The sequence below is a fragment of the Tetrao urogallus genome, assembly GCF_951394365.1.
Source record: "Tetrao urogallus genome assembly, chromosome: 11".
Classification (NCBI taxonomy): Eukaryota; Metazoa; Chordata; class Aves; order Galliformes; family Phasianidae; genus Tetrao; species Tetrao urogallus.
The window spans coordinates 16,515,822-16,543,026 of record NC_136824.1 but is presented as its reverse complement, the minus strand read 5'-3'; the positions used below and the strand labels follow the sequence as shown (position 1 = coordinate 16,543,026).

The 27,205-nt window shown below is 38.2% G+C and overlaps 2 protein-coding genes across 2 annotated transcripts in view; one reads left to right on the top strand and one right to left on the bottom strand.

Moving 5' to 3' along the window:
- HERC1 (HECT and RLD domain containing E3 ubiquitin protein ligase family member 1) overlaps positions 1–16,991 on the top strand; it is a gene marked incomplete at its 5' end in the record, with an annotated part of 77,248 nt that extends 60,257 nt beyond the window's left edge. Inside the window, 23 exons of the mRNA XM_079540678.1 lie at positions 611–810; positions 1,280–1,394; positions 1,926–2,072; positions 2,607–2,708; positions 3,826–3,999; positions 4,321–4,614; positions 5,145–5,210; positions 5,299–5,424; positions 5,983–6,121; positions 6,589–6,770; positions 7,570–7,725; positions 8,227–8,349; positions 8,921–9,023; positions 9,684–9,853; positions 11,167–11,305; positions 11,501–11,670; positions 12,040–12,209; positions 12,387–12,552; positions 13,477–13,553; positions 13,907–14,159; positions 14,355–14,507; positions 15,473–15,778; positions 16,683–16,991. Coding sequence (XP_079396804.1) covers positions 611–810; positions 1,280–1,394; positions 1,926–2,072; positions 2,607–2,708; positions 3,826–3,999; positions 4,321–4,614; positions 5,145–5,210; positions 5,299–5,424; positions 5,983–6,121; positions 6,589–6,770; positions 7,570–7,725; positions 8,227–8,349; positions 8,921–9,023; positions 9,684–9,853; positions 11,167–11,305; positions 11,501–11,670; positions 12,040–12,209; positions 12,387–12,552; positions 13,477–13,553; positions 13,907–14,159; positions 14,355–14,507; positions 15,473–15,778; positions 16,683–16,868 — 3,717 coding nt within the window. The 3' untranslated portion in view covers positions 16,869–16,991. The remainder of the gene's footprint in view (positions 1–610; positions 811–1,279; positions 1,395–1,925; positions 2,073–2,606; positions 2,709–3,825; positions 4,000–4,320; positions 4,615–5,144; positions 5,211–5,298; positions 5,425–5,982; positions 6,122–6,588; positions 6,771–7,569; positions 7,726–8,226; positions 8,350–8,920; positions 9,024–9,683; positions 9,854–11,166; positions 11,306–11,500; positions 11,671–12,039; positions 12,210–12,386; positions 12,553–13,476; positions 13,554–13,906; positions 14,160–14,354; positions 14,508–15,472; positions 15,779–16,682) is intronic.
- Positions 16,992–20,068: 3,077 nt separating this feature from the next.
- On the bottom strand, positions 20,069–23,356 carry FBXL22 (F-box and leucine rich repeat protein 22; the record flags this gene model as incomplete). Its single annotated transcript, XM_079541132.1, has 2 exons — positions 20,069–20,414; positions 23,022–23,356. The coding sequence occupies 2 exons, from the start codon at positions 23,354–23,356 to the stop codon at positions 20,069–20,071; spliced, it is 681 nt and encodes a 226-aa protein (XP_079397258.1).
- Positions 23,357–27,205: the final 3,849 nt, after the last annotated feature.

The following is a 27,205-nucleotide window of genomic DNA, read 5'->3' as shown; positions in this document are numbered from 1 at the left end:
TTGGTTTTAAAAAGGCTTGATTTGTAACAGCACTCATAACACTTCAGTTTTGTCTTTCACATGTTTTTGTAGAGCTTAAAGTATCATGCAAAGCAAAAACCTTTTTCTGACAGTGCAGCCACAAAGGTTTTGATCCTTTGCTTCAGTGTCTGTAATGAAAAGTCACTACTGATTGGACTAATGAGTTGTTAGGTTAAGAAGAGAATTCCCAAAGTAGAAGTTTAATAAAAGCATCTTGTGTGCTTCCATGAATTGGTCTTGGTATTTGAAGCATGGCAGTCACAGAAGTGGGTCTGCTGTGGTAATAAAACTATACTTCAGTATTCCTCTATGGCCTGTTCTTTCTGATGTCAGTTAGCCTCATCTGGCCCTTTACCTAATATGCCTGTGAAGCCAGTACCATTAAGTTAATTCTGCAATTACTCAATATAAAAAAAAAAAAATAGGATGTACTGAATTCGTATTTGCAGGTCATTCTCTCTAGTTGTTGAAATTTATTTGAGAATAAAATGCTCTGCGTTATCAATAATTAAACATTGCATTAGCTCTGGTTTTCTCTGTTCCTACTGTGTTACTTCATACCAACTCTTATCTTTTTTTTAATTAATAGGATACAATTGTTAGTATGAAGTGGGATCCAACTGGTAAAATTCTCCTGACATGTGCCAAAGAAGAAATTGTGAAACTCTGGGCATACATGGGAGGGTCTTGGAGACGTCTGCATTCACTGCCCCATCCAGCTTTTGTGAATGGCATTGCTTGGTGTGGTCTTCCAGGGAAAGGTCCCAAGTTACAGCTATTGCTAGCTACGTACGTCATGTTTTTGTTTGTTTTGGCTTTATTGTATTTTTTTTTCTTGGTCATTAATGTCAAGAGTAAAGTTTTGTGTTTTTTCAAATAACATTTGCTCAGTAAACCAGTTTTCATGAGAACTCTGAGGCACCAGAGTGAAAATGAAAAGCATGGCTCTTGTCATGTTGCCAGCTGTTCTCTCTGTGCATGATAGACCTGTGCTTGAACTTTTTCTGCATATACTTTTTGTAGTATGAGACTGTGATGTTAGGGAAAGTTGAAAAGGTGTGGGGTGAGGAGTGGGAAGATAGAGAGTGGAACAGAAGGAATGCTTTTAACCATTGATTACATGCCTCTGCACTTTAGATGTATAGATAGATATAGTTTCATAGGAAGGTAGTGATATCTGATATTTTTAGGACATTCTGTTTATATTTTATATTAATAGCTTTACTTTGTTTTTCTGATTTACCCTGACTTCTTTTAGAGGGTGCCACAATGGTTTGGTGTGTGTCTGGGCTGTTCCTCAGGACATAGCAGTCACACTGCAGACCAGCTCAGCATACTCAGAAGGATGGTGGGACCAAGAAACAAGTGCCCAGGTAGGAGTAGATGTAGTGTTTAAGAAATTCTCTTTGCTTGTTCTGAAGTTAGGGAGGAGGTAATGTAAACAAGTTACTCAAATCTCAGATTTCCTGGCAGAAGATATTTGCTAAAAAGAAGTGTTTATGTTGCATTTGTATGTGTGTAGATATTTTCAGAACAGAAGCTGAAAAGTCACTGGTTGAAGTGAATTTTACTTCACTAAATATTATATACTGAACTGCTTCTATTTTTCCTAAGTTGATAAATTTATAATAAAATTCAGTAAGAGTTTAAAATTGTTTCTATATAAAATTAAGTCAACATTAGTTTTCCATGTGTTACATCAGCTTGCAATGTAGTTTTTAGTGTTGGTGGCATTTTGTATGTGGAGAAATGGTGATAATGTGACAAGAATAATTTCGGAGTTTTTAAATTATCGTATTGAAATTACTGTATCTCTACAAATATTGAGTATTTTTTACAGAATATAGAAGCTAATTTTTTTCTGTATCAAGTTCAGTGTTCCATAACTACAAAATAATTTTCAGGATGGATACAGAAAAACAGTTGAAGCCAAGTGTGTATTTCAACTGCGAGGACATATTACCCCTGTTCGGACTGTTGCCTTCAGTCCTGATGGGCTGGCATTAGTGTCTGGTGGACTTGGTGGTCTCATGAATATTTGGTCTTTACGGGTAAGGTCATCATAGAGGTAACGTACTTTTTTAGTATAACTGTCTCCAGTGGTTGAGGCATCAGACTTTTCGTTTTTTTTTTTTCTGGGGTGTTACAAATATGAAAGGAAATGTTATGTAAAATAATAATGAAATCTGATACACAATAAATATAAATTTAAATTAAACTTAACTGTTAAGTATTTTGTAGGTTATGGTTCTATTATTTATTCACTTTTTAGTCTTATTATTAGTTAGCCTTTGCAGAAGTAGCCATTCTTGCTTTAGAGATGGGAACAACATTGCTTTACTACAAGAACTTTCTCCAGGAACCATACGTTGTCTCTTATTTAATAATTCTGAATCATTTCTTATATTATCTCTTTAGTAAGGTGGAAGTGCTAGATAGACTTTAGCTTTTAGCATTGGCATTTCAGTTTTGAAGACATTATTGAACAGCTTGGTGAATATCATCCCTTAGGAATGTGCTTTGTATGTATTTAAATAGAAAAGTAGCTGTATTTGCACAGTGACACAGAGCACTTCTTTCCTTAGGATGGTTCAGTGCTGCAGAGTGTTGTGATAGGTTCTGGAGCTATTCAGACCGCCGTGTGGATACCCGAAGTCGGTGTGGCTGCGTGCTGTAACAGATCAAAGGTGACACTGTGTGTTAAAGTAATTCTACAATTGTTCGTGTAATTAAGAATTATCTTATTAAAAGAAAGTTCCCTTTGTCTATGGAACTATATAAGTTCCCTATTTGTCTATGCAGACAGGGCCTCTCTATTTATTGGCTTTGTTATGTAAGCGTACTTGTTTCCAAAGCAGCTTGAATAACTGAGCCTACTCAACTGTTATATTTTCAAGATACGTTATTTTGACTTTCAACTACTACTGTTGAGCCTAAACAGATTTATTTTAATTTTTATTTTTTAAATGTCTCATGTTGAATTTTGGGTGGTCGAGGGGAGAATCCTTCTGAATTTGTGGTTGCAAAGGACTCTACACACTGGTTACATCAGCATTTCTGTTTACTGGCAGCAACTGTAAATGGCCACAAAAACAGGATAAAGACTTTTTATTTACACAGCATGAGGAATTTCTTTTCTCCCAACAAATAAGATACCACAGTAACATAATTTAATCTAGACCAGTCTCAACATCAGAATTTTTTTAAGGAGTAGCAAAATTTATTTCAATGTTTACTTTAAGTATGCTCGTATCTGAACAGAAGTTTCAAAGGTGGCAATATAGCTATATATGCAAGCCTGCATGAGTCCCTGACTTCCTCAAGTGATTAAAAAACAACAGCTGGTTGTTCCAGAAGAGAACTTCTTTTGTGAATAATGATGAACTTGGCACAAGTTATGGCTCCTGTTAGTAGAGCTGTTCTAGATTTGGTTCTAAGTATTTGAAATTCTTTGAAAGTCTTCCCTGAATTCCACCCTGGTGTTGGAGATGATATTACAAGACAAACATTTAACTATGTTTATGCTGTTCACAAAAATTAACTCCGCTTGTTAATATCTGTTTTCATTCTTCCTTGGAATGATAATCATTATGCTGCCTTGCGAAGGTGAAAGTAACGTATGAAGAAGTAACAGTGTGGAGTGAGCTACTCCATAGTGTTCTTCAGTAGACTGTTAATCAACAGAGACAATACAAATATTTTCTATCCACTTTGGAAACTAAGATAATTGATAGTAAATCAGTGGAGCTGAATGACCTTATTTTATGAATATTTTTAACATGTCTTGTGTCTGCTGTTAAACAGGATGTGTTGGTAGTGAACTGTACATCAGAATGGATATCTTCCAATCACATCCTTGCAACATGTAGAACTGCACTGAAACAGCAAGGAGTTCTAGGATTAAATATGGCTCCTTGCATGCGAGCTTTCTTGGAACGTTTGCCAATAATGCTTCAGGAGCAGTATGCGTATGAAAAGGTAAGAGCTTGTGAGAACACTTAAAATTCCTGTCTCCTGGGATCACTGTTGTGGTGATCTGGTTTCAGTCTTTCAGAACTGAGATTCCCCCCTCAAAATTTCCTACATCTTATCTGTATATATCTTTCAATATTTTCCAAACTAGCAATCTCTTAGTTTGAAAATATTCAAAATTTTAGAAAAGAATGGAATGGAATGTAAGAATGGAAGAAAGTATTTGTCTGTAGGAATAGCTTTATAGAAATCCTACTTCCAGATTGCTGAATTCATGTTCCTAACTGTGCATGTGTGATTTCTCTTTCCCCTTCCCCTCACCTTTAGCCCCATGTTGTTTGTGGAGACCAGCTTGTTCACAGTCCTTACATGCAATGCTTGGCATCGCTTGCTGTGGGCCTCCACCTAGATCAGCTGTTGTGCAATCCCCCAGTACCACCTCATCACCAGAACTGCCTCCCTGATCCTTCAACCTGGAGTCCCACGGAATGGGCCTGGCTGGAATGTTTCTCAACCACCATAAAAGCCGCTGAAGCCTTGGCAAAGGGAGCACAGTTCCCAGAATCCTTTACTGTTCCAGACCTGGAGCCTGTTCCAGAGGATGAACTTACTCTCCTAATGGTGAAATATGCTATATTCATAATGTTATAGAGTGGCTTGGGTTGGGAGGGTCCATAAAGATCATCCGGTTCCAACCCCCTGCCATGGGCTGGGTTGCCACAAACTAAATCAAGCTGTCAGGCTGAAGTAACTTTTTGGCATGTTCCTACATCAAATTATTTAGTAATGTTAATGGTCTTTATGACTTTTTATTTTGGCTGACGTATCATAATATTGGATCGGTAAATTATTATCAGCAATCTTACAACATCTTCAGAGAACATGTGCCTCAAAAAGCTTTAAAAAAGATTATTTCATCATGAATTTTATTTAATTTTATTTACATTTTGACTGTGAACCATGAGTAACAGTGTCATTTGTAGGCATAGTAAAGAACTAGGCTTTGTCTGTTCACTCTTATCTTTGTATTTTTGTAGAGTGCTTTGAATGTCCATGTTGTTCATAGTTAATAAGGGAACAAGTATGACATAGCAGCAAAATAATGTGCGTCTCTTGAACTGAATGTGGTAACTGTGCTTTTTGTTACATAGGATAACAGTAAATGGATCAATGGTATGGATGAACAGATAATGTCCTGGGCAACATCAAGGCCAGAGGTTAGTAAAACGCAAATTTATTTATTTTATTTATTTTGCTTTTGCAAGTACTCTTTCTCTAAAGCATTCTTTTCCTGCTGCACCATAGGATTGGCACTTAGGAGGTAAATGTGATGTGTATCTGTGGGGAGCAGGAAGACATGGACAATTAGCAGAAGCTGGTAGAAATGTCATGGTACCAGTGGCAGCACCTTCGTTCTCTCAGGCTCAACAGGTGATCACCTAAAGAGAGTCGCATGTTTGTATTGTTATTGATTTATCCCATGCATTGTTTGTCAAAATCTCTCTCTGAAAATGTCTTCTGTTTATTGTTTGAATTTACTATTAAGTATCTCAAAACATGCATTTTCTACCATAATTAATAATTCATTTTGTTTTCTGAGATAAAATTGACATTCAGGATAGAAACATCAAGACTGAGTAAATCTCAGGTAGGAGTGTATTATATTTTCTCTCACTAGAAGAAGGTTTGCTGAAACCAGTAGCAAGTTTCAGTGAAGAAATGTGTGTTATGATATAATTAGGTAATAAAAATTTTAAACATATTGTATTAAATATATTGTAAGTGATGTTTTATGTTAATAGGGCTGTCATGAAGGTATTTGCAGTGACTAAAGATGTAGAATGGAGGTCTTGGTAGAATCACAAAAGGAAAGCAATGGTTGAAAAAATAAGATGATACATTGTAATTGTAATACAGATTGCTGCATCTAAAACAACAAACAAACAAACAAAAAAACCATAAAAACTCCTCTGCGTTTTTCTTGACCAGGTTGTTTGTGGTCAGAATTGTACTTTTGTCATTCAAGCTAATGGCACAGTTTTGGCTTGTGGAGAAGGAAGCTATGGACGGCTGGGACAAGGAAATTCAGATGATCTTCATGTGTTAACAGTCATTTCAGCACTGCAAGGTGAATCTGTTTTGAAAAGATTAAATTGATTGATAGTGAACATCATTTTGATAGTTAATGTAATTATTTGTGTTGATGCTATTTTCACAGGTTGACATTAAAATATTGTAATCGTTAATTGAAAATTGAACAAACAAACTAGATGTTTATGTCTCCTTATTATGTAATTAGTAACATCTTAATATTCCATAATTTCAAGAGTGCTGTGGGGAAAAACGTTTGCTTAAGATAGGGATATTGCATTTCAAAACTAATGGCGGGTCAGAAGCATAGGTTGTGTGTGAGAAGGTGCAGAGTTTCTTCAAAGTAATAATACAAGGGAATTGCTACAATAAGATCAGTATATTCCTGGTTGATGCCTTTCCCCAGACGTAATTTGCTACCCCTTGGGGCACTTGGATATATAAGCATGTTAAGAGTTCATTTTTATTTACTGCAAACATTGCTTTCTCTATTCTTTTTAACAGGCTTTGTTGTAACTCAGCTGGTGACCTCTTGTGGATCTGATGGACATTCCATGGCTTTGACTGAAAGCGGGGAAGTCTTCAGCTGGGGAGATGGAGATTATGGCAAACTTGGACATGGGAACAGCGACAGACAGCGCAGGCCTAGACAGATAGAGGCTCTGCAAGGAGAAGAAGTGGTGCAGGTTCCATAGCATATTTTTTCCTTTTACAAACTGTAAATACATTAACTTAGTACTTAGGAATACTGGCTTTAGGTAAATGGTACAGTCAGTAATAGAGATGTTCCAGAACTACTGTCAGTCTTGCCAATTTGAATTCGTGTACTGAAGGAAAACGGGAAACTTGACTTCTTGCTGAGCATTAAGAAGCAAGTTGATAATTCCCAGTTGAAAATAGTTAATATCACAAGGTTCATTGCTGCTGTGATGTTACTCAACACGTATTACTTGAGAAGTCTGAACATTTGAAAGAGCCTGTGAAAAAAGGATGATGTAAAGACTGTCAAAATGTAGACACAATTCAGAACTTTATACCTTGATCTTTGTCAGATAACAGTGTTCTTTAAAATGAGTTGCCCTGTTTTCCTTCTCTTTACTAAGTGTGCTTAGCAGCACAAAAAAAGAGATACCAGGCTTTGGCAATAGTTTCAGCATTCTTTCATGCCATTTATTAGAATTTGTGCTTAGCAAGCTACCTGCTTCCAGAAGACAGTATTTGGTTTTAACAGAAAAGAAAAAATAAACAAAAATGCCTGAAGGCCTGTATCCACACAAGTATGCACCTGTCCTTCTCTTAACATTACTGTGAGGATAAAGCAAAAGTAGGTTGTTAAAATAATTTGTGCTGTAGTACCTGTGCTTTATGACTTTATAATGTGAATAAGTTTTGTAAGATGAAGAAGTTACTGCATAGTTCAGTGTGTAATAGTTTACTCCTCAAAAAACAAGACGCCTGTAAAAATCATATTTGTTTTACTTCCAGATGTCATGTGGCTTCAAACACTCAGCTGTGGTGACAGCAGATGGCAAACTTTTTACATTTGGAAATGGTGATTATGGTCGATTAGGGCTTGGAAATACTTCCAATAAGAAACTTCCGGAAAGAGTGACAGCGCTGGAGGGTTACCAGATTGGACAGGCATGGTTTATCTAAAACTGTCAATGTATCTTCATTTAAAGCTAATATTCTCAATGAATTTCAGTGTTCTGTTTTTATGTTTGGGATTGAGTTTTGATTGTGATAGCAGAATTTGAAAAAATGTTGGGTTTTTTAATATCTTTCCAGACTTTTGAGCCTCTTTCTGCAAAACTGCTTTTTTTCTTTAACACTGTAACATGTTTGTATTTAATTATGAAGTATGAATTCATGACGCATTTTATTTTCCTAGGCAGTGAGCATGCTTAGCATGAAGCTATTCTTTGGTTCTAGGAGAGGGAGCGGAAGCAAATTTCTAAAAACAACAAGCAAGCAAAAAAACCAGCCTGTTGTCTTCCAAATGCTGTAATAGAATTTTGAATGTCCTTAAAGGGATCTTTTTTTTTTTTTTTTTAAACAGTGTTTTTCTTTTCTTGAAGGTATTTGGGTTGTTCAAGTTAGTACTGGCAAAAACTGTGATAATAACATATTTCTTTGAACCAGGTGGCCTGTGGACTCAATCATACTGTAGCTGTGTCAATGGATGGTTCAATGGTTTGGGCTTTTGGAGATGGAGATTATGGTAAACTTGGTTTGGGAAATTCCACTGCAAAATCCTCACCACAGGTTAGAATTCAAAGGGAAAAATATTCTCTGCATAAATTTTCACTGTTGCTAAACATATTACACGGCATTCAGCGTGCAGTTTTCAGAATTAACATTATTAATTCTATATGCTATACTGTTCTAATAAAATCTACCATAAAGAATTCTGTTAGTATGTTATACTAAGCATGACATTTTAAAGAATTTCGAGTACATAATACTCAACCCTACATCAGAGATAATACAAATAGGGAAAACTGTAGGGTTAGCTCAAAGGAGAGAGGTTCTTAATTTTGTTATTTGTGGGTAAGCTTGTTTACATACTTGTCCACTTCCTCTCGTGCCACCTCTCACCAATCCCCAATAAATAAAAGGTATTTTGAATCATTGTGCATAGAATAAGAAAACAGTGTCTCAGGTTTTTTTATTCATTCACAGGCCTTAATTAGAGTAATGCTACAAAATATGTATTACGTTGAGGGAATTATAAAAATTCTTTTTGGAAACAGAAGTTACAGATGAAATCCATGTTTATTTTCTGCTTATATCTTCATAATGCCACAGCTCTTTGTCCTCTCATTTACCCTTCTAGAAAGTGGATATTCTCTGTGGAATTGGCATAAAAAAAGTTGCCTGTGGAACACAATTTTCTGTTGCACTGACAAAAGATGGTCATGTATATACTTTTGGACAAGGTAGGATAATCTAACATTTGGACCTTTGTACCTTATATGTTTTTGTACACTGAAAATGAAAAATGAAAGTGAAGGACATTAATACATTTATAAGAGTAATCTTGGAATTTCAACAGTGCTGTGTTAATGTAGACACAGATCTAATTTCAGGCCTATACGTAGTTTGATCTCACTATAGCCTCACAATTTAGTTTTTGAAGAGTGTTGCATTTAATTTTTGACAGGTGTTTCCATAAAATTTTATCGAATTTCATATGTCTAGAACCACTGGGTTCTTTGAACGCTTGCTTTACCTAATAGAGTCTATATCTGCCCAATTTGTTAAGAGTCTGGGCAGGCAAATTGCCAGCATCGCTGAGTTAAACACATTTTCTCTTTTCGAGTCAGTTAATTCAAATGTGTTATAAAATCATGTGATGACTCGTTTTAATTTTTTGATTTTGTTTCACTTTTAAAGTGCAAATTACTTCAGCAGTATCCATAAGCACAGCAATGCTTTGTAGGAAATGTACACTAGATTTCTGCATAATAAATTGCACTGATGTCCCAGTTCTAAGAGTATTGAGAATTGCTTTTTTGTCCCTGCCCAACTTCTGCCTGCAAGTAAAATTAATTTTTGATGATCTTTATATATATATAGGCATTTCCTTGCAATTTCAGATCGCCTTATTGGTTTGCCGGAAGGTCGAGCTCGAAATCACAACAGACCCCAACAAGTCCCAGTACTGTCAGGAGTCTTCATAGAAGACATAGCTGTAGGAGCAGAGCATACACTAGCTTTATCATCCACAGGCGATGTATACGCTTGGGGTAGCAACTCTGAAGGGCAGGTATGTCCCTGTTTATTTCTAACCATGTTATTACTGTATAGATGTGGTTGGAATATGTATCTGGTGGAAAGTCAAGCTTTCATTTTTGTTCTTTTCCGTCCTCTCAGCTACAATACCATTTCAGGTTTTCTCCACAATTTTCTTCTTCATTTCCCGTGCACCTGCATGGCAGCAGGTGGGGAAAGCACTGACATCATTTTCTATCTGAATGCTTGCTTGTCGAAATGGTTTTTGAAAGAAACTTCACTGATTCATGACCTACCATAACTGTGTTTGAATACTAAAAAAAAAAAGAAAATTATGATGGTTGGCAATCAGATTCTTTTCATAAAGAAAAGATTAATTTTATATGAAATCATTTTTACAAGTCAAAAGAAAATAGTAAATATTAAATATTCTCTTTGCTTTGGGACACTGATTTTTATCGCTGCCCTTAAACGTCCATTCTCTTCCCACACCCAGTGTATAACTCACATTTTTTGGAAGGATTTCAGATGTTGAGTTTTGTATGCTGCAAGTATAAGACCGAGCTTCTTGATGTTTTGACTCTCGGTGTTTCAAGAATGTTAGGCAAAGTTAGTGCTGTGGCATTTCAGGGATGAGTTTTTGAATGGTTTTTGAGCAAGTTATTTAGAATAATTTCTAAAAGGAACGTTTGTCTGTTTTTACAATCATGCTTTTGTTCTGTTTTGGAAGAGAAAAACTTAGTGTAAAAAAGAAAAGTAGAGGAACTTGATTCTGAAAGCCTATTTTGTATACTTTCCATTGCAGTGTAAAAAATTTGGTGGTGTTGTAGAAACAATTTTGTATGCTCTTGAAGTACAAAGTTACCACTTTTACAGTACAAAATTCAAAACTTCTGGGAAAAAATCAGAAGAGTTTCAGTAAAATTTCATGCTGATCGTTTTTTCAAACACTTGCAGGAATGTACTTGCTAGAGCAAAAGTGATATTCAAATTGCACGGGAGAGGTATGAGCTGTGTTGACTGCATGAGAAGGATTGTGCAATAGATGACTTAGCAGCATAGCTTTATTTCTCAGTGTACAAAAGATTGTGTAAAAAATCTCTAGCTATTCTCAGGCCTCTTTGCCACCTAGATTTGCTACTGCCATTAAGCGTGGATGTAATATTCTATCCAAAATAAAAGGTAAATGCAAGCGTAACAAAAGATCTACGAGGCGAATGTTTTTAAGCCAGTATATGGTGTAGACATTTTTACCATTTGTTCTGAATCTTTCCTTGAGAGTTTTCTAGAAGCTTTATCACACTTGTTGATTCTTATTTGTGTCTTACAACTGTTACAATTTGTCAGCTTGGACTTGGCCATACTAACCATGTCAGAGAACCAACCCTAATAACAGTCCTGCAAGGAAAGAATATTCGGCAAATTTCAGCAGGACGTTGCCACAGTGCTGCCTGGACAGCACCCCCGGTTCCACCCAGAGCTCCAGGTAAATAGCTGAGATGGTTTGTATGGTCATTGGAGTTAGTCTTTGTGTTTCATGAGGGATGAGTGTAACAGGAGCTGTGGAATGTTTGGCACAAATTTGTTTTAGTTTATATCCACCCACCCAGGTTTTCAAACTACCTTAGTCTCTCAGTTTTGCAGTCCTTTATAAAATGATGTTTTCTCTCTCGTGTGGCAGGTGTATCAGTGCCTTTACAGCTTGGTTTGCCTGATGCCATTCCACCACAGTATGGGGCACTGAAAGAAGTGAGCATTCATACAGTAAGAGCAAGGCTCAGACTGCTGTACCATTTCTCTGACCTCATGTACTCTTCATGGAGATTACTTAACCTCAGTCCCAATAATCAGGTAAAACTCCATTTAAAATATATATTTTAGTCCTGTTGTGTTGTACCATATCACTAGCAAGTTTTTCACCAGGCCTCAGTAGTAAAGTCTGTAAGTTTTTTGTTTTTTTTTTTATATAAAAAATAAATTAAATATACAAATTTGGATTAAGCCAGGCTTTGTCAAAGTACCATTATATATTTTCAGTTATGTTAATATTAACATGCCAGTATTTTTCAAAAAGTTGCTGTCCTCAAAGCTGTAAAAAAGAAGTGCCTACCTTCTTTGTGAAATACTGAAGTGCTAGTGAGTAATTACGAAGGTTTTATTCTATGTAAGTGAACTAATGACCTTTATTAATATGCTTATTTTCATACTGCTTTATTGCAGAACAGTACATCTCATTATAATGCTGGAACATGGGGAATAGTTCAAGGACAGCTAAGACCCTTGCTAGCACCGCGAGTGTACACGCTCCCTATGGTACGCTCTATAGGGAAGACCATGGTTCAGGGAAAAAACTATGGTCCTCAGATTACTGTAAAAAGAATATCAACCAGGTCAGTATTGTTTTCACAGGCAATGTTTTTGATACCAAGCAAATACTGATCTTCATACGTTTTCCATAACCTGTTGCATATCAAACTCTGTACGTCTTCATTATGAACAAATGACTTCAGTAACGTATTCACTTTTATGAGTTACACTGTATGGCTGTGTCTTCTTTTCTTCAAAAGGGGTCGGAAATGCAAACCCATTTTTGTACAGATTGCAAGGCAAGTGGTAAAGCTGAACGCATCAGACCTTCGCCTGCCTTCTCGTGCCTGGAAAGTGAAACTGGTTGGAGAAGGAGCTGATGATGCAGGGGGAGTGTTTGATGACACTATTACAGAAATGTGTCAGGTAGGCAAAATCTATCAGTTTGAAATGCCTGGTAGAGTTGTTTGTTTTGTCTGATTTTGTCAATTTTCCTTTATGCAACATAGCAATTTCTTCTTGTTCTTCAGTCCTGAGCCACAGTACTAGAACTGGCTCCGACGGGAATGCCTCTGAGGGGGGAAAAAAAAACCTTTAGATTGTAGCAAGGAGATGGAAAAGAACCACAGTACAACTTAGTGTTAAGTAAATCCCCTTGAAGTTCTGCAATAGCCCCTACATGTTACAGGAGCATTTTGCAGGCACCCTTTTTTCCCCGGCCAATATTTTCACTAAGATTCCATCCATTCAGTTCTGTCCTCTGACCGATGTTTCATAAGATCGTGTATGTTTTCACATACGTGAAAATAAATGTCACTTCTCAGGTTCAGTGCTGGAAAGGAGTTTCACCAGCAGAATTTATGCACTTTTACCTTCACTTGAGCCCAGATATTTCTGCTGCTGACAGCTTGCTGTTGTCTTTTCGAATTCATGATTTATGTTTCTTTCCTAAGCAGTTTGCATTAAATATGAGAAAGGGCTAATGAAAGTTCAGAACATAACTAATGAAAACATTTGTTTCATCTCTAGTTCTTGCAAAAAAGTACCAATAGGGTGTAGAGTTTAGGGCTTCTGATCATTTCCAGAACAAGTATCAGCAATGCATAACAGAGTAGTCACAGTAAAACAACCATTATAGTCTGATGTAAAGGCAGGTCTTTAAATAAACATGATTTTACGAATAAAAATCACCCCGTTTTGTTTCTTTCCCTTAAGCATTACACAGGAATATTTAAGTAGTTATCATCACTGTAGTACAATATTCTGTCTTGTAATGTATTATATAATGTCACAATATTCCAGTTGTTCCCATGTAAGAATGTTTTTTTGTTGTTGTTACTGTTTTTTAAGGAACTTGAAACTGGAGTAGTAGACCTGCTTATTCCTTCCCCAAATGCCACAGCTGAAGTAGGCTACAATAGGGATAGGTAAGTTATCTAGAACTTCTTTTTACTTCATGTGTCAGTAGGTGAAAATTAATTTCTGTTTACTATTTTATTTATTTTACCAAATGATGAGACTTCATGATTGCCCCTAGTATATTCTTTCCTCCAAGTTGCGGTGCTGCTTCGACGTGAAGGGGAGGGCATGTTTGTAACACAAACTTTCTGGCTTGCAGAATTGAGCATAGCATCAGGAATGTTGCAGTGTGTCGTAGCGATCACCCGTTGCTGATAATTGTGTTGGCAGTTACTGTGCAGTGCTTACAAATACTTGATCTTTTGCTTCTAATGGAGCAGCATAGAAATTATACTGTAGCCTTCGATGTCTTTTCTTTCAGGTTTCTCTTTAACCCCTCAGCATGTTTAGATGAGCATCTGATGCAGTTTAAATTTTTGGGCATTCTCATGGGTGTAGCTATTCGTACAAAAAAGCCATTAGATCTTCATTTGGCTCCAATGGTCTGGAAGCAACTTTGTTGTATCCCACTCATCTTGGAGGATTTGGAGGAGGTAGATCTGCTCTATGTGCAGACCCTCAACAGCATTCTTCACATTGAAGACAGTGGGATTACTGAAGAAAATTTCCATGAGGTAAGTTATGAAAGTGATTGCTTTTAGCAGATTGACCTTAACACTTCTGTTTGTTTTATTGGGCTAACAGGGACTTAATGTGCATTTGGAATTGTTTGTGATCTGAGTATAATCTGGATGACTGATAGTAAAATACTAAACATAGATCACTCGAGTGACTTAAGCTGAACAAAGCTTTTCTGTTTTGTGTAACAGATGATTCCTTTAGATTCTTTTGTTGGCCAGAGTGCTGATGGCAAAATGGTTCCCATAATCCCTGGAGGGAACAGCATCCCACTTACCTTTTCAAACAGGAAAGAATATGTGGAGAGGGCAATTGAGTACAGACTTCATGAAATGGACCGTCAGGTAAGAATCATATCGTGATCCTCTCCACTGTTAATGTGAACAGCATTTTTTACTTATGTAAGTTTCCGTTTCGTATTCCAGAGAACAAGAAAAGCTTGGTTTTCTGCATCTCGGATGGGTCCCGAGGATTGTTTTTCCCCTGCAAACTTTTCTATTTTGTTTGCTTGTTTTAGGCCAGGCCTGCTTTCCTTAGCAAATGCATGTTTGACAAAAGAAATAAGTGCTATTCTTTCACTAGGTTAGTGCCATTGCAACTGTCATCCCCTCTTGGGAAACTCCACACAACTATACTTACTGTGCAGTATTATTAGATGTCACAGCAACATAGTCCAGCTGAAGTAAACAGTATGAACAAACATTGGTTTTTAAAACTGTTTCTCTTTTCCTTTAGCACTGAAACTAAAAATACAACGTTAAATGTTCTGAGAAGTATTAATTATCTATTTTCATAGTTCTGTGTATTCTGTCAGTTGTGTAGTGAAGCCCATAAAAGCATGAAATATGCTAATTACTTGTGAGGAAAATTATTTTCCTTTCACTCCATGTATAGGTATATGCAGGGTATTGCTACCTGCATTAGGAAGATAACTCTCTAAACAAGGTTAACCAAATCATGTCTTCTAGAAAAAAAAACCAACTTTGTTCCAGCTCAGATGTATGATATCTGCACCACTGTTTGGTTTCACTATTATTTGTGCTGGTAACTTGCACTTTAAGTTCTTCTATATTGTGTCATTTGCAGTTACTATTAAAAATAATTTCAGTTTTGTACCTTTAATATTCTCCAGAATTTTGAGAGAGGATGTAGTAGACCTTACAGGGGATGCATATGTATTTGGCAGACGTTCTCTCCTTTTACCCTGTTCCTCAGCAGATAAGTTGCCACTGCATTTGTTTGGAAGTTACAGTATGTGACAGAGGTAAGACAATTGCATTCCCAGTGTTTCTTCTGTTTTGGGCAATAGGTGGCTGCTGTAAGAGAAGGCATGTCTTGGATTGTTCCCGTTCCCTTGTTGTCTCTTCTGACTGCTAAGCAGTTGGAGCAAATGGTCTGTGGAATGCCAGAAATATCAGTTGAAGTTCTGAAGAAAGTTGTGCGATACAGAGAAGTTGATGAGCAGCATCAGCTCGTGCAGTGGTTCTGGCATACCCTGGAAGAATTTTCCAATGAGGAGAGAGTCCTTTTCATGAGGTTTGTGTCAGGAAGATCTCGATTACCAGCCAACACAGCTGATATCTCTCAGCGATTCCAAATAATGAAGGTTGATAGGGTAAGATGCTGTTCTTTTTATTCTTTTTTTTTTTAACGTTATCTGTATTTATTATTCCTATTTAGCTTAATCTGTCCATTGGCAATAGGAGCCAGGTTTCCATAATTGTACATTTACAGAGAAAACGTGGAGTAGGGTATTCTCTGAGGTATTAAAACCAAGGATCTTAATAGTGGAGGAGCTGGAACACTGCATGAATTGGATATGAATTCATATGGTGCATTTACTATAATTCTGTGATTGGAGGTCAAGACAAGCTCTTGCATGAGGAAACCAAACCTCTTCTGTTGTAACTCGTACACGGTCATTTTCTGTTGCATTTCCTTTTTTCATTTGATGATTTTTACTCCCATAAGTTTGTCATATGACCGTTAACAAACTCTGAAGCCTGAGTTTTACAGTAGGTATCCTTGAAACGCATTGTGTACAGGATGCCTACATTTTGCATTGTGCCATTGTTTTGGGCAGTGAAAGCACGTTCTCTAACTGTAAGAATCAAATATTTGGGCAAAGATAACAGTGGTTGGACTGTCATCTTTGGTTAGGTATCTTTCATGTCACCTCATGCTAAGGCATGGTACGGTACATAAATTTGAATGTTGTTTGTTATCTTCCAGTGGGTTGCTAAATATTGCGATCAAGAGTTCCAATAGTTGTGTTTCCTTACCGAGCTCAGTAAGTCAGAGCAGTTGATATAACAGTAGTGTGTCACACCATTCAGGAGGAGACAGGAGATGTAAACAAGAGATGTCAGTCTGCTTCTTAAGAGAAATATTGAGGTAAACTGAGAAAATGCTGGACGATAGAGGCAGGGAAGATGGAAGCAATGAAATATGGATATGCTGCATTTTCTACTACTTATTCGCAAACTTACCGGTGTCCCACCTTTTATCCATTTCCACAGCCTTACGACAGCTTGCCTACCTCACAGACTTGTTTCTTTCAACTGAGGCTCCCACCTTACTCCAGTCAACTAATCATGGCAGAGCGTTTGCGCTATGCAATCAATAATTGCAGGTCTATAGATATGGACAATTATATGCTCTCACGGAATGTGGACAATGCAGAGGGCTCAGACACAGATTATTAACATTCTGTGAACAAAATCATCTTCCTTTTACTGAAAATAGTGCCCTAAGTCCAATTTGTTGTTGACATAATTTTATGGTAACCATAGATGTTTTAGGAGCATAAAAGCAGATGTTAATAAACAGTGGCCACATTTTAGTTACTCTAAATGTAATAAAAAATTAGATGTTTTTATTTTTTTGTGATTGTAAAAAAGAAAAAAAAGAAAAAAAAAGTATGATCAATAATTTTTTTTCTCCTTTTTGGTCACTTTTGATAAGTTTGCATGGAGACATTTGGGTGCATTTTTGTTGGGAATAGTACATTTGTAAGCCCTCCCAGTGGACATGAAGGGTTGTACATTGTGTATAATTGTTCATTAGCAAGGGCAGTTTTACATGAATATTCACATATTTATTTTGTTCTAATTTGAATTGCCTGTGCAGGGTTCCTTATGCAGAGAAAAATAAAGCAAATTCGAGAATTGGTTGCTTGGATGCATTTGTGAATTGTGTATTGGTTTATTTAGTCTTCGTACTTCGTTTTGTCTCAGGAAATGATAGTATTACCATGTTTAGTCAGGCTGTGATGTTTGGAACACCCTGAAATGTTTATCTTCTACTGTCTGATGGGTAGGACTGTGCCCTGCGTTCTTCATGTCTTTGAGGTTCAGGTGTACCACTGTTTATGCCATGTACTTCAATACAAGTTAAAGTTGTACGTGATTCCTTCTTGACTTTCATTTGGACACTTTTCCAGAGTATTCCTTGTTGACAGTAATAATACACAGCCGCTGTGACTCAGAAACAGAGTGCCAATAAATGAAGGTGGCAGGATAGTGGTTGAAGCTGTGGATTTTATATACATTCCAAGTATCTGCCTTTGATTTTAGTAAACCACATGTGTTTGGTATCTCCTGCAGCTGTAATTGTGTTATAATCAGCAGTATTCAGTAACATTCGATTTGGCTAGGGAAGTAATGTACTATTACAAAGAAATTTTATTTGCGTCTTAGGGAAGTGCTGTGGAAGATGATCCTCTTTGGTCTCCATACCACAACCATAATTTGTGCCCTGCTGCAAATGCTGTTTGTGCTCAGGAACACGACGTCACCGGGCTGAAGAGAAGGGTGTGCTTCTCTGCTGCCCTGGCCTGATTTCCCCTCCTTCTCACTGGAATCCCTTGATAAGGGTGCTGTGGGGCCTCATGGCGGGGGAGAAAATTCATTAACCTCAATTCCCCTGGTACACGACTGGTTTGAGTCTGGAGAAGAAGACAGACATTCCTATTGCTTGTGATTGCTGTAGGTTAGCAGGGATTATCAGGGAAACTTCCCAGTTGTCCAAGACTAACTGGTGTGTTGGTGCCAGCTGATGGTGCTCAAAGGGCTGAGTAAAGAATTGTAAAGAATTTCAGCTCCAGGTTGTATCTGGTGAAGTTGTTTCTTGCTGTTGGCTCATGAAGAAGGCAAAAGGTTCTTCAGCAACAAGCAAGAACCAGGCTGTAGCGTGAAATAGCCAGACAGGCCCTTTAACAGTGCTGGGAGATGGAGGGCCAGGGCTCTGAGATCAAGCAGGTATAGTTTCCTGCTGCTTCATGTTTCAAATCAGACAGATTTCTGCATCTCATCACTGTGTTGTGGAGGAATATATTCACATCTTGGATTAAATTCCAGGTGTTGTACATATATATTTACATATATATGCACTACAGAAAGGACTGTATTACTGTGTACTGAACCTCCTTTATGCCATTAATCCTTCATCATTTTGCCCGCGTGTTCAGTCAGATACAGAAGGTAATAGAACTGTACCTGAGAATTCAGTTTTGCACAGACTGTGTGTTTTGGCTCTTGGATAATGAGGGTATTTTTGGAAACAATTTGCAATTAAGTAAAAGGGGATGCTGATGTTTGTAAATACAAATGTTCATTAAACAGTTGAGTGCAATTCCTTTTTAAACTACTCTTGTCCTTTGCATATTCTATCTTAGCATGATTCAAACTAACTGCTTATTTTTATTTTATCCAATTGTTTGTTTTCACTATCATGGCATTGTGCACGCATTCCTTTCAATCTGCTGTTTGGCTTTTTTTCAGTTGCTCAGACATCAAAGTCAGACTGGAATTGTGTTCACTCTTACTGCATAGTGCTTCTCAGATGTAATTGCATTTAAAGGTAAAGAATGCTCTGGCTCAGTTGTCCATTGCTGTCCATTGGAGATAGTCTGAGAAAATCGTAAGTTTATGTCAGTTTAAGAGTATTTTACATATACAAACACGTTTATATAGAAGAAGAAAAGTAAATATTACCAGTGGGTATCTGCATTCTTGTAGTTTAAGTCATCTATAACTATATATAGGCATACACACATACACATACAATAAAAAATGCATGCAGCTCAGTCTTGTAACTTGCTAATGACAGAGTTGCTGCAGCAGGGTAGGCTGTGAGCTGTTTCAAAGCATCATCATTTCCCTTCTGCTTTTTTGCACTGGATGAAATGCGTTTGACTGTAGCAGTGATAAGAAACGCGTATCGGAGGTAGGAACAGGTGTGTGACAGTGTGTTTGTTCAGTTCCTTTGCAGATCAACGCAGTATGGAACACAATATGCTTAAAGCATTAAATGCTAAATGTAAATAGAGGTGGCTCAGCCACCTGCCCTGCAGTGCAGCAGTACAGGTGTCTGTCATGCTTAGAGGGGACTGATAAGAGCAGAATGTGATACTGAGCAGTAGCGTTCTCCAGAGAAAAGGTGAACAAATGATTGGTTCAGGTCTGCAAATTTGATTTATATCTGTGATGTAACCCTTTTTTTTGACTTCGTGATGAAGTTCATGATTGCTGGTAAGTGAAGTTTTACTGTGTTTGACGACTTAGTTTAATTCCTTTTTGTACCTTACTGCCAAAATGATCTGTGTTGTCATAATGAAAATTTGAAGGGTCTTCTGGTTGTTGCTTTTCTCCAATTCACGTTTTTAGACTTGACTAATTAAGTGCTGCATTATGTGACACAAACGTGATTTTTCCAGTTTCAAGGAACAGCAAAAGCAGAGGTGTTCTTCCTTTAAAAGGCGTGAAAACTCATGCCTTTTTCCAGTGAAGCTTTTACAAAACATTCAGCCATTTATTTGGACTTAAACCAGAGCACAGTAGATTACCTAAGGGTAGTTGAAGTAGCACCACACTAGAGGTAAGTGGAAATCAGCCATCCTTATGACTTAAAGCAGAGCCATTTTTCTGGCCAATTTTTCAACCACCAACTTTTTTTCCGGCTTACTGTCTGGAATCATGTTAGCACTCCTCTCTGCTCTCAGTGTTACTGAGGGACGTTTTTCCTGAACTCTCTGCAGCCCGCTCTGTGTTATGTTCCGGCAGAAATCCACGTGCAGCGTTTGCAGTGATCCCCCATAGAGGATTGCTGCTTCCAGCGTCCGGTCAGTGATCCGCGCGCAGTTTTCCAGTTTGAGTGTCTTGAGGTTTGGGCAGTTCTTGAGGAGAAGCAAAAGGCAATCATCTGTAACATGGCCGCATCCTGAGAGGGTCAGAGATAGCAGGTTGGGACATCTGAAACGTAATTGTGAAGGTGAGATGAGGGGAGAATAAATAACATACAGAACTTGGAGAAGCCACTGTCTTGAAAAATAAATATTGAAGTTGAAAAAATATTTCCTCTTCCACCAGAGAGGGTAAGAAAGCATGATTAGGGAGGGACACAAATAGGCCTGAAAGCTCAGCTTTTCCTATCACGGCACTCTTATTTACCTTCCTTTGCTTTTTCTGTTGCTGTCAGCATCTGTAGCTCAGTTGGCAGAATGGAGAAGGGGAAGTGGATGTGTACATAAGCTGATGAAGACCCCGTAGAGATCATGGGTTCAGGTCAGAATTGATTTGTGGACAAGTCAGTGAAGCTTTGTAGACATTCTGAGCGTAGGCAAGTAAGACACTTCCACTCTCATGATTTTATGGGGCTTTGCGTGTGCTCTGCAACTCTTTGGTTTTACTGAGTGGGTGCCAGCATCTCCCTTAGCGGGGTTTGTTGATGTTTGGTACCCACACAATTCATTCAAATAATTGAAACTGGTAATAACTCTGTTAAATGTCACAGAAAATTGAAAAAAGCTTTAAAAAAGAAAATAAAATTGTGTATGCTGTTTGTGTAGACCTGAGAAAGTACAGGGAAGTCCTATTTCAAGTCAGTATGTTTATGATGTACACTGCCTGTGCAGGCGGGTTCCTCACTGCTACACTAACCAGGCATGTTTGTAAGGAGCCTTATGCACCAACCCCCCAGTCCTTCTGTACATTGTTTGCTTTCTTGCTTACAACTTTCTCTGAGCAGCACCAGGACTTCTTTAGGCTCTGCTGTTGAGGGAGAAAGTGATTACAGTAATGTTAATGTTGATCTTGAGAGACACCAGTGCAAGACTGCCAGCCTACCTGTGCCTGCAGCAACAGGGAGCACTTCTGTCTGAAAATTTGTGCTCAAAGGCTGTACTGGGTTTAAGGTGTGGTGTACAGCAGTGGGGACAAACAAGGGTCTCTCTGTTCTTTACCACAGCTGGACAGCCATAACTGCAGCATATTCTTTTTTACCTTAAAAAAACAGTACATCCTTTTCCACCCAGATGCTGCTTTTACCCCCCAAATGCTGCTTGATTTCTCCTTTAGAGCAGAGGTAATAGTGAGATCATGCCAGCCACATTCTCTTCTTTTTGTGTATGCTTGTGAACAGTTAGAAAAATGTGTGCAAAAGTTAAGGAAGGATCTGACAAACCCATCTTGCACAGTTTCATCAACAGAACTGAAGTACTCATACTTCAGAGAGCAACGTTAAATATTAATTTAATATTTCTTCTCTTGGTGCAGAGTGCTAGGAATTCTGTTGCAATGCTTTAGGAGGGTTGCTTCACAGACTTGGGGAGGCTAACATGGATGAGGTGGATCACTGTTAATGTAACTGTCATTTTTAGGAGTGGAGATTTAACTTAAGGACATTAATGTGTTTAGAGGTGGCTGCTGAACTTGGATGGAATCCTTGCTACCCCACTTTTGCATTTTGTACAGCAAATAATCTTTACGTATTCTGTAGAGAAGGAAGACACTTCAGTGTTAAACTGTCTGCAGAGCAGTGGTCTGCTGCCCTTCCTGAATTCTTATTTGTGATGGCAAAAAACGGAAGGAAGGGTTAAGCGTGGCATCTTGGTGGACATGCCAGGGCCCAGAATGAGGGAATGGTTATTCCCATGCCCCTCCTTCCTAGGGACAGATGCCTTTCCTAATGGTCTGTGGCTCATTGATCAGAAGGGTTTATCATCTGTTGTCGTAGTTACTCAGGAATTTTTCTACTGAAAATTTGCATTCTATCCTGATCCCATATTTTAATCTTTTTTGCCCTGTTGCTGGTTCTCACTGGCACCCTGCATTCTGTCACTGTCCCAGTTTGTTGGTGGATTTAAAGTGTTACTTCCAAACAGAGCTTTCTGTTTGGCACGTTTCGGCACTAAGCTGGGGGCTGGCTGCAGCACAGAGGTGTGCTGTTCCAGCTCTGATCTGGCCAGTGCCAGCCTTGCTGTTACTGAAATGCACTGCGATTGGTTCTGACTTACATTTGCTCCTCCTAATGCAGGTTAGCACTTTTTTTCTTAGAGCTGCTCTGTGGCACTGAAGCTGTTAGAAGAAGCAATGTGGTCTGAGAGTTATTTTTCCATAGTGGCACTTTTCTTCTACTGCAGCTTATAAAACCCACAGACACACAGACATGGTTAAACTCCAGCAGTAAAGAAACACTGTTTAGTAATGCGCTTGTTTTTATCCTTTCACAATGTGAAACCATGCCTTTCCCTCAGGAGTTCCCCCTGGTCAATCCTCTACATTGACCAAATGGTTGAGTTAAGCAGCTGTTGACTAAACAGTATTGCACTTCTTTCCTGTATTAATTAAACATTCTTCCAATAAAAGGGAAAAAATATAGGCTTAAGGAAAGTCGATGAGAAAATGCACTATTCCCAGTATAAAATCAACAGTAAAACTGCACAATCCACGCACTCGCTCTCTGCCCCATTTCAGTCAGGTAGGTGGTATGGAGTTGAGTCAACCCTTCTAAATGTTGTAGTTTCAAAGCAGCTAACTTTTACAGTAATGCAGAATAAATTCCACACCCAAAGCACATACCTGTTGCCAACTTCTAGTAAAAAATCAGTGACAGTGTTCTCATGCCTGCTACAGAAGTCTTTCTGGAAATTGTTTTTCATCCAGTCCTCAATGTTACACACCTTGACTCTCTCTGAATACCAGCAGATGGACAAGTATTTTAAAGCAGGTCCCAGGAGAAAGTTACGCTTCTGTAGTTCCACTGGAGAATTAAAGTTCAGTAAAGACCAAAGCACAGGATCTTGAAACACTTCTAGCAATTTATGGCATGTTTTTGCTAAACTTTTCCTGCTGTTTTTGTCCAGAAAGGAAAAGAGATGCAGGAGGCATTCCCGATTCAGCTGGGTTATGTGCATAGCCCTTGCAGCGTGCTCAGGAGCTGACAGTCTGCTGGCATTGGAATGATGGCAGTGCTGGAAGGCGTTGGGAACACCAGAATGCTGTTGCTCATATATGGTTGTGGAATGGTGTTTATTTTTGGCCAACAACTGGTGCAGAAGTTAAGAATGGAGAAAGGATAAGGGCAATGCGTGTTGAAACTGTTGTTCCTTCAAGGGAATGGAATGGGCATGTAGAAAACAGCAGGGGTTGACTTTCACAGAATGCTTCCTTATAAGGGATCTTTTTATTTTATTTATTTTTAGGCAAGCCTGTTACTTAGCAAAGAGCTGGCGCTGTGTTAATGAACAGGAAGGGGCAGAGGGTGGTCCTGATGTGAGGGGTTGCTCTGCCAGCCTCTCGTGTTCCAAACTTAGCTTTTACAGCATACGGTAACTTTATTCCTTTTCATTCATTACTCTAAGGCTGCACTTTTGCCTCCTGTTCAATGACTAGCACACTGCAATTCAAGAGGCTCATTCAAAAAATTCCAGTAACAGCAGGGGAGGGGGGTTGGGGGGTTAGAATTAAAAGCAATAATGACCATCCCTGTGCCTTTCTGTGTTTGTGAAGAAAAAAAGTGTGTGATGGATTATATCCATCTGTCCAGTGATATCATTAACTCCTTTGTAAGTGTGCAGAGCAAAACAGCCCCTGAAAGATTTTTTTTTTTCTGGAATCATGCACCTTTTTTGTACCTGGGAAATTTTATGTATATATATATATTTTAATTGCATTTGTCTCAGTATGAGAGGGTTAAATGGAACCGAAGTTCAACTTCTATTTTTTGGTCTGAAATGTCACTTTGTAACTAAACTCTGACAAAACAAGAGAAAAATCTATTTGCAGTCTGCAGCAGTTTTGTTACTTCTGACCATGGCATGAGTAATGCATACTCCTTGGCCACAGGGGCTAAAAGAAAACAACTAGTGGGCTCAGTGCAGTTCTTTCAAGTTAGTAATTTTCTTCTGTAAATGCTAAGTTGTGCTTATTGACTGCCTTTTTGGTTTCATATCCTTTGTCATTAAGCATTTTCCTTCAAGTTAGAAGGGTATTCCTGCTTCCTTCCCATGCTCAGAAACTGGCTATGGCCAGTAGCATCAGGACTTTATCAAGCTATAGACAAGAGCAGATGATGTCACGTACCAGGTAAGCCAGTCACTGGAGAATTGCAGCTTACATGACATGATGCTGGGAATTGGTCTGTGTTCTCAGACTAGCTTTTCAAACTCAGTCTCTTCCTACCTTGTTTTTAGAACTTACTTTCACTTTTGAAAAGGATAAAACAGTTGAGGCTACTCCAGAGTTGTAATAAACACAAGAATATTATTTTAAGGAAAAACACAAGCAAACAAGCAAACTCTAATTATGAAGTTACCATTGCTGGGGGTGGTCTTCTGAAGCACACAGAGGACACACTGTGGTCTGACCAATTATAACAGCTGTTGTATGACAAGACCTGGTACAGCTGGGTCCTCTCTGGGTTTAAAGGTTCTGGTTCTGATAGAGGTATTAAACAGTGAGAGCACTGAAATGTTCTTAACTGTTTTTCTCTGAAGTTAAAATACTTTGAGCAAGGGTGGCAAACTGATGAACACTAATGAGACTCTGAAAGCCTGCAGAAGGACAAGAGAAGTTTCACTGCCTAAGGAAAAAGAGACACTTTAATGGCACGTTTTCCATAAACACTGTGTGAGTAAGATGTAATTCACATTCATCCTGGAAATGCTCCAATAACACACAAGATGAGCACAGTCAGTGATCCCCACTGAAAATTACACACAATTTTAATGGTAAACAATTACAACTATGGCACTACAGTACTTGAGGATATCCTAAAGCACATCGGAATCAGTTTTCAAGGTGCCGATTACCTCATCAGTAAGACACAGACACATCAGCAATGAAACACGGGGGAGGCTGTTGAACACCAACTGTTATGCTTTCCACTGCTTTAGCAAAATCCTTGTAAATGGTCTTCAGCTTCTGAAACACATCCATTGCTCCCCACAAGCTTTAAACTCTCATCTCACACAGCTGTTCACACCTGGAAAAATCCCTTCTGCCTACGCAACGAGAAAGAGCTCCGTCAATGCTGTAGCATTTTGCATAATGCCACACTCACTTAAATGCTCAATATACAACACACCGGAGCAGAAGTGTTCTGAGAGCTGGGCATTCTGCAGTTCTGTTTGACATGAATCACGTCTCCAGTTGTGTACATGGCTAAACAGTGACTAACAAAAAAGGGTAACCCTCGATCAGACAAATTTTGATGAAAAATATGGAAGTCTCTGAACTGCAGAGAGCAGTTGCTGCTTGCAGAGCAGTCACAAGCAAGACAAATTCTTGCCTGTTAGCATGTACTATGATCAGCAGTTAAGTAGAAACATTTGGCTTGAATGAAATGAGATATCCCTCCCCTCCCACAAGCTAGTAGATAAATATAGGCTATACAAGTAAGGTTAAAAATGTAATACTAGGCCAGGTGCAGTATAGGTTACTGGTTCAGTGCTTACTTTTTTTTTTTTTTTCTTCTGACACCACACTGAATAGAATACAGTGGATAAGCAAAGTTCTCCACCAGGAAGAGAAATACTTGTGTTGCCACAACAAACTGTTCATGCTGTCCATCTGGTTTTGCAGTGGGAGAAAGTTAAATTAGGAAAGGGTTTATATGTATTTGTTCCAGGAAAGCATATGGCTAAGTCCGTACACCACGTGCTGCAAGAAACAAGGCTGATGTGATTGCACTGCGTTCCCATGGCCACATCTGACACGGACCATGCTGGATAACGTCGCCCAAGACCTTAACATTACAGAGAAAGTGTTACTGAAAGTAAATGCTTAAGTGAGAAATTGGTCTGACCCCAAAAATTAACAGAAATAAGAAGCTGCTTAAAACAAGTACGTGAATGGCGATGAAGATTACAAATTAAGTTCTTACAATTACAGAAAGGCACATTTACATCACTAGTTTGCATACACCTGACTCCTGCCCGTTAAACTGTTTCTGGCCCACAGCTAGTTGTGCAGTTTAAGGTTTGTATTCCCTGCACTGAAACTCCAGAAAACAATGCAAGCCAAGCAGCAAGCAGACATGGATGGAACTGACTTAATGCCCCAGCTGGGAGCAGCAGGGCTGCCCTCTGGGGTTTAAATGCTGTAAAAAATATTTCACATCCCACACAACAGTGAAGTCTGTCAAATGTCTTCTGTGTGAAACTGAGAAAGGGGAGCTAACAAACTATCTGCAGTTTAAACAATTAAGAGTTCTATTTACTGCTCAACTTGAGGATATATAGAATCTATTGTGAATATCTGTATGTATATATAGACTCCCATAATGTAATATATATAGATATGGGAGTCTATATATATAGACTATTAATGGCAGTCTATATATACCATATATATATATAGTATATGTATATATATATATACACACACTTCCATTAATGTACCAGATAATCACGTAGATTTTAAATAATGTTCAGTTCACATATTCATACACCATGAGGAAAATGGAACATTTTCCACAGCTTTTATATTAAGTCAGTCAATCTCTCCTGGTTTAAGGAGAAAAAACCATAAGACTGACATTTTAAAAGGAACTCACCTGACCATAATTTCTGTTCGTATTTCTACCAGGTAACCCACAGCAAGGAAGCAGGAGCTTACCCATCTGCACTAGGTTGAGCTACATAGTACAATTTGCAGGGAAATTTCTGCTGCATATTTGGTCTTTTTGGAAGCATTAAATGAAAAGAGTACTCACATGTTAAACTTCAGTTCTTGGGTGCTTTCAGGCTAGTATATTTCTACTG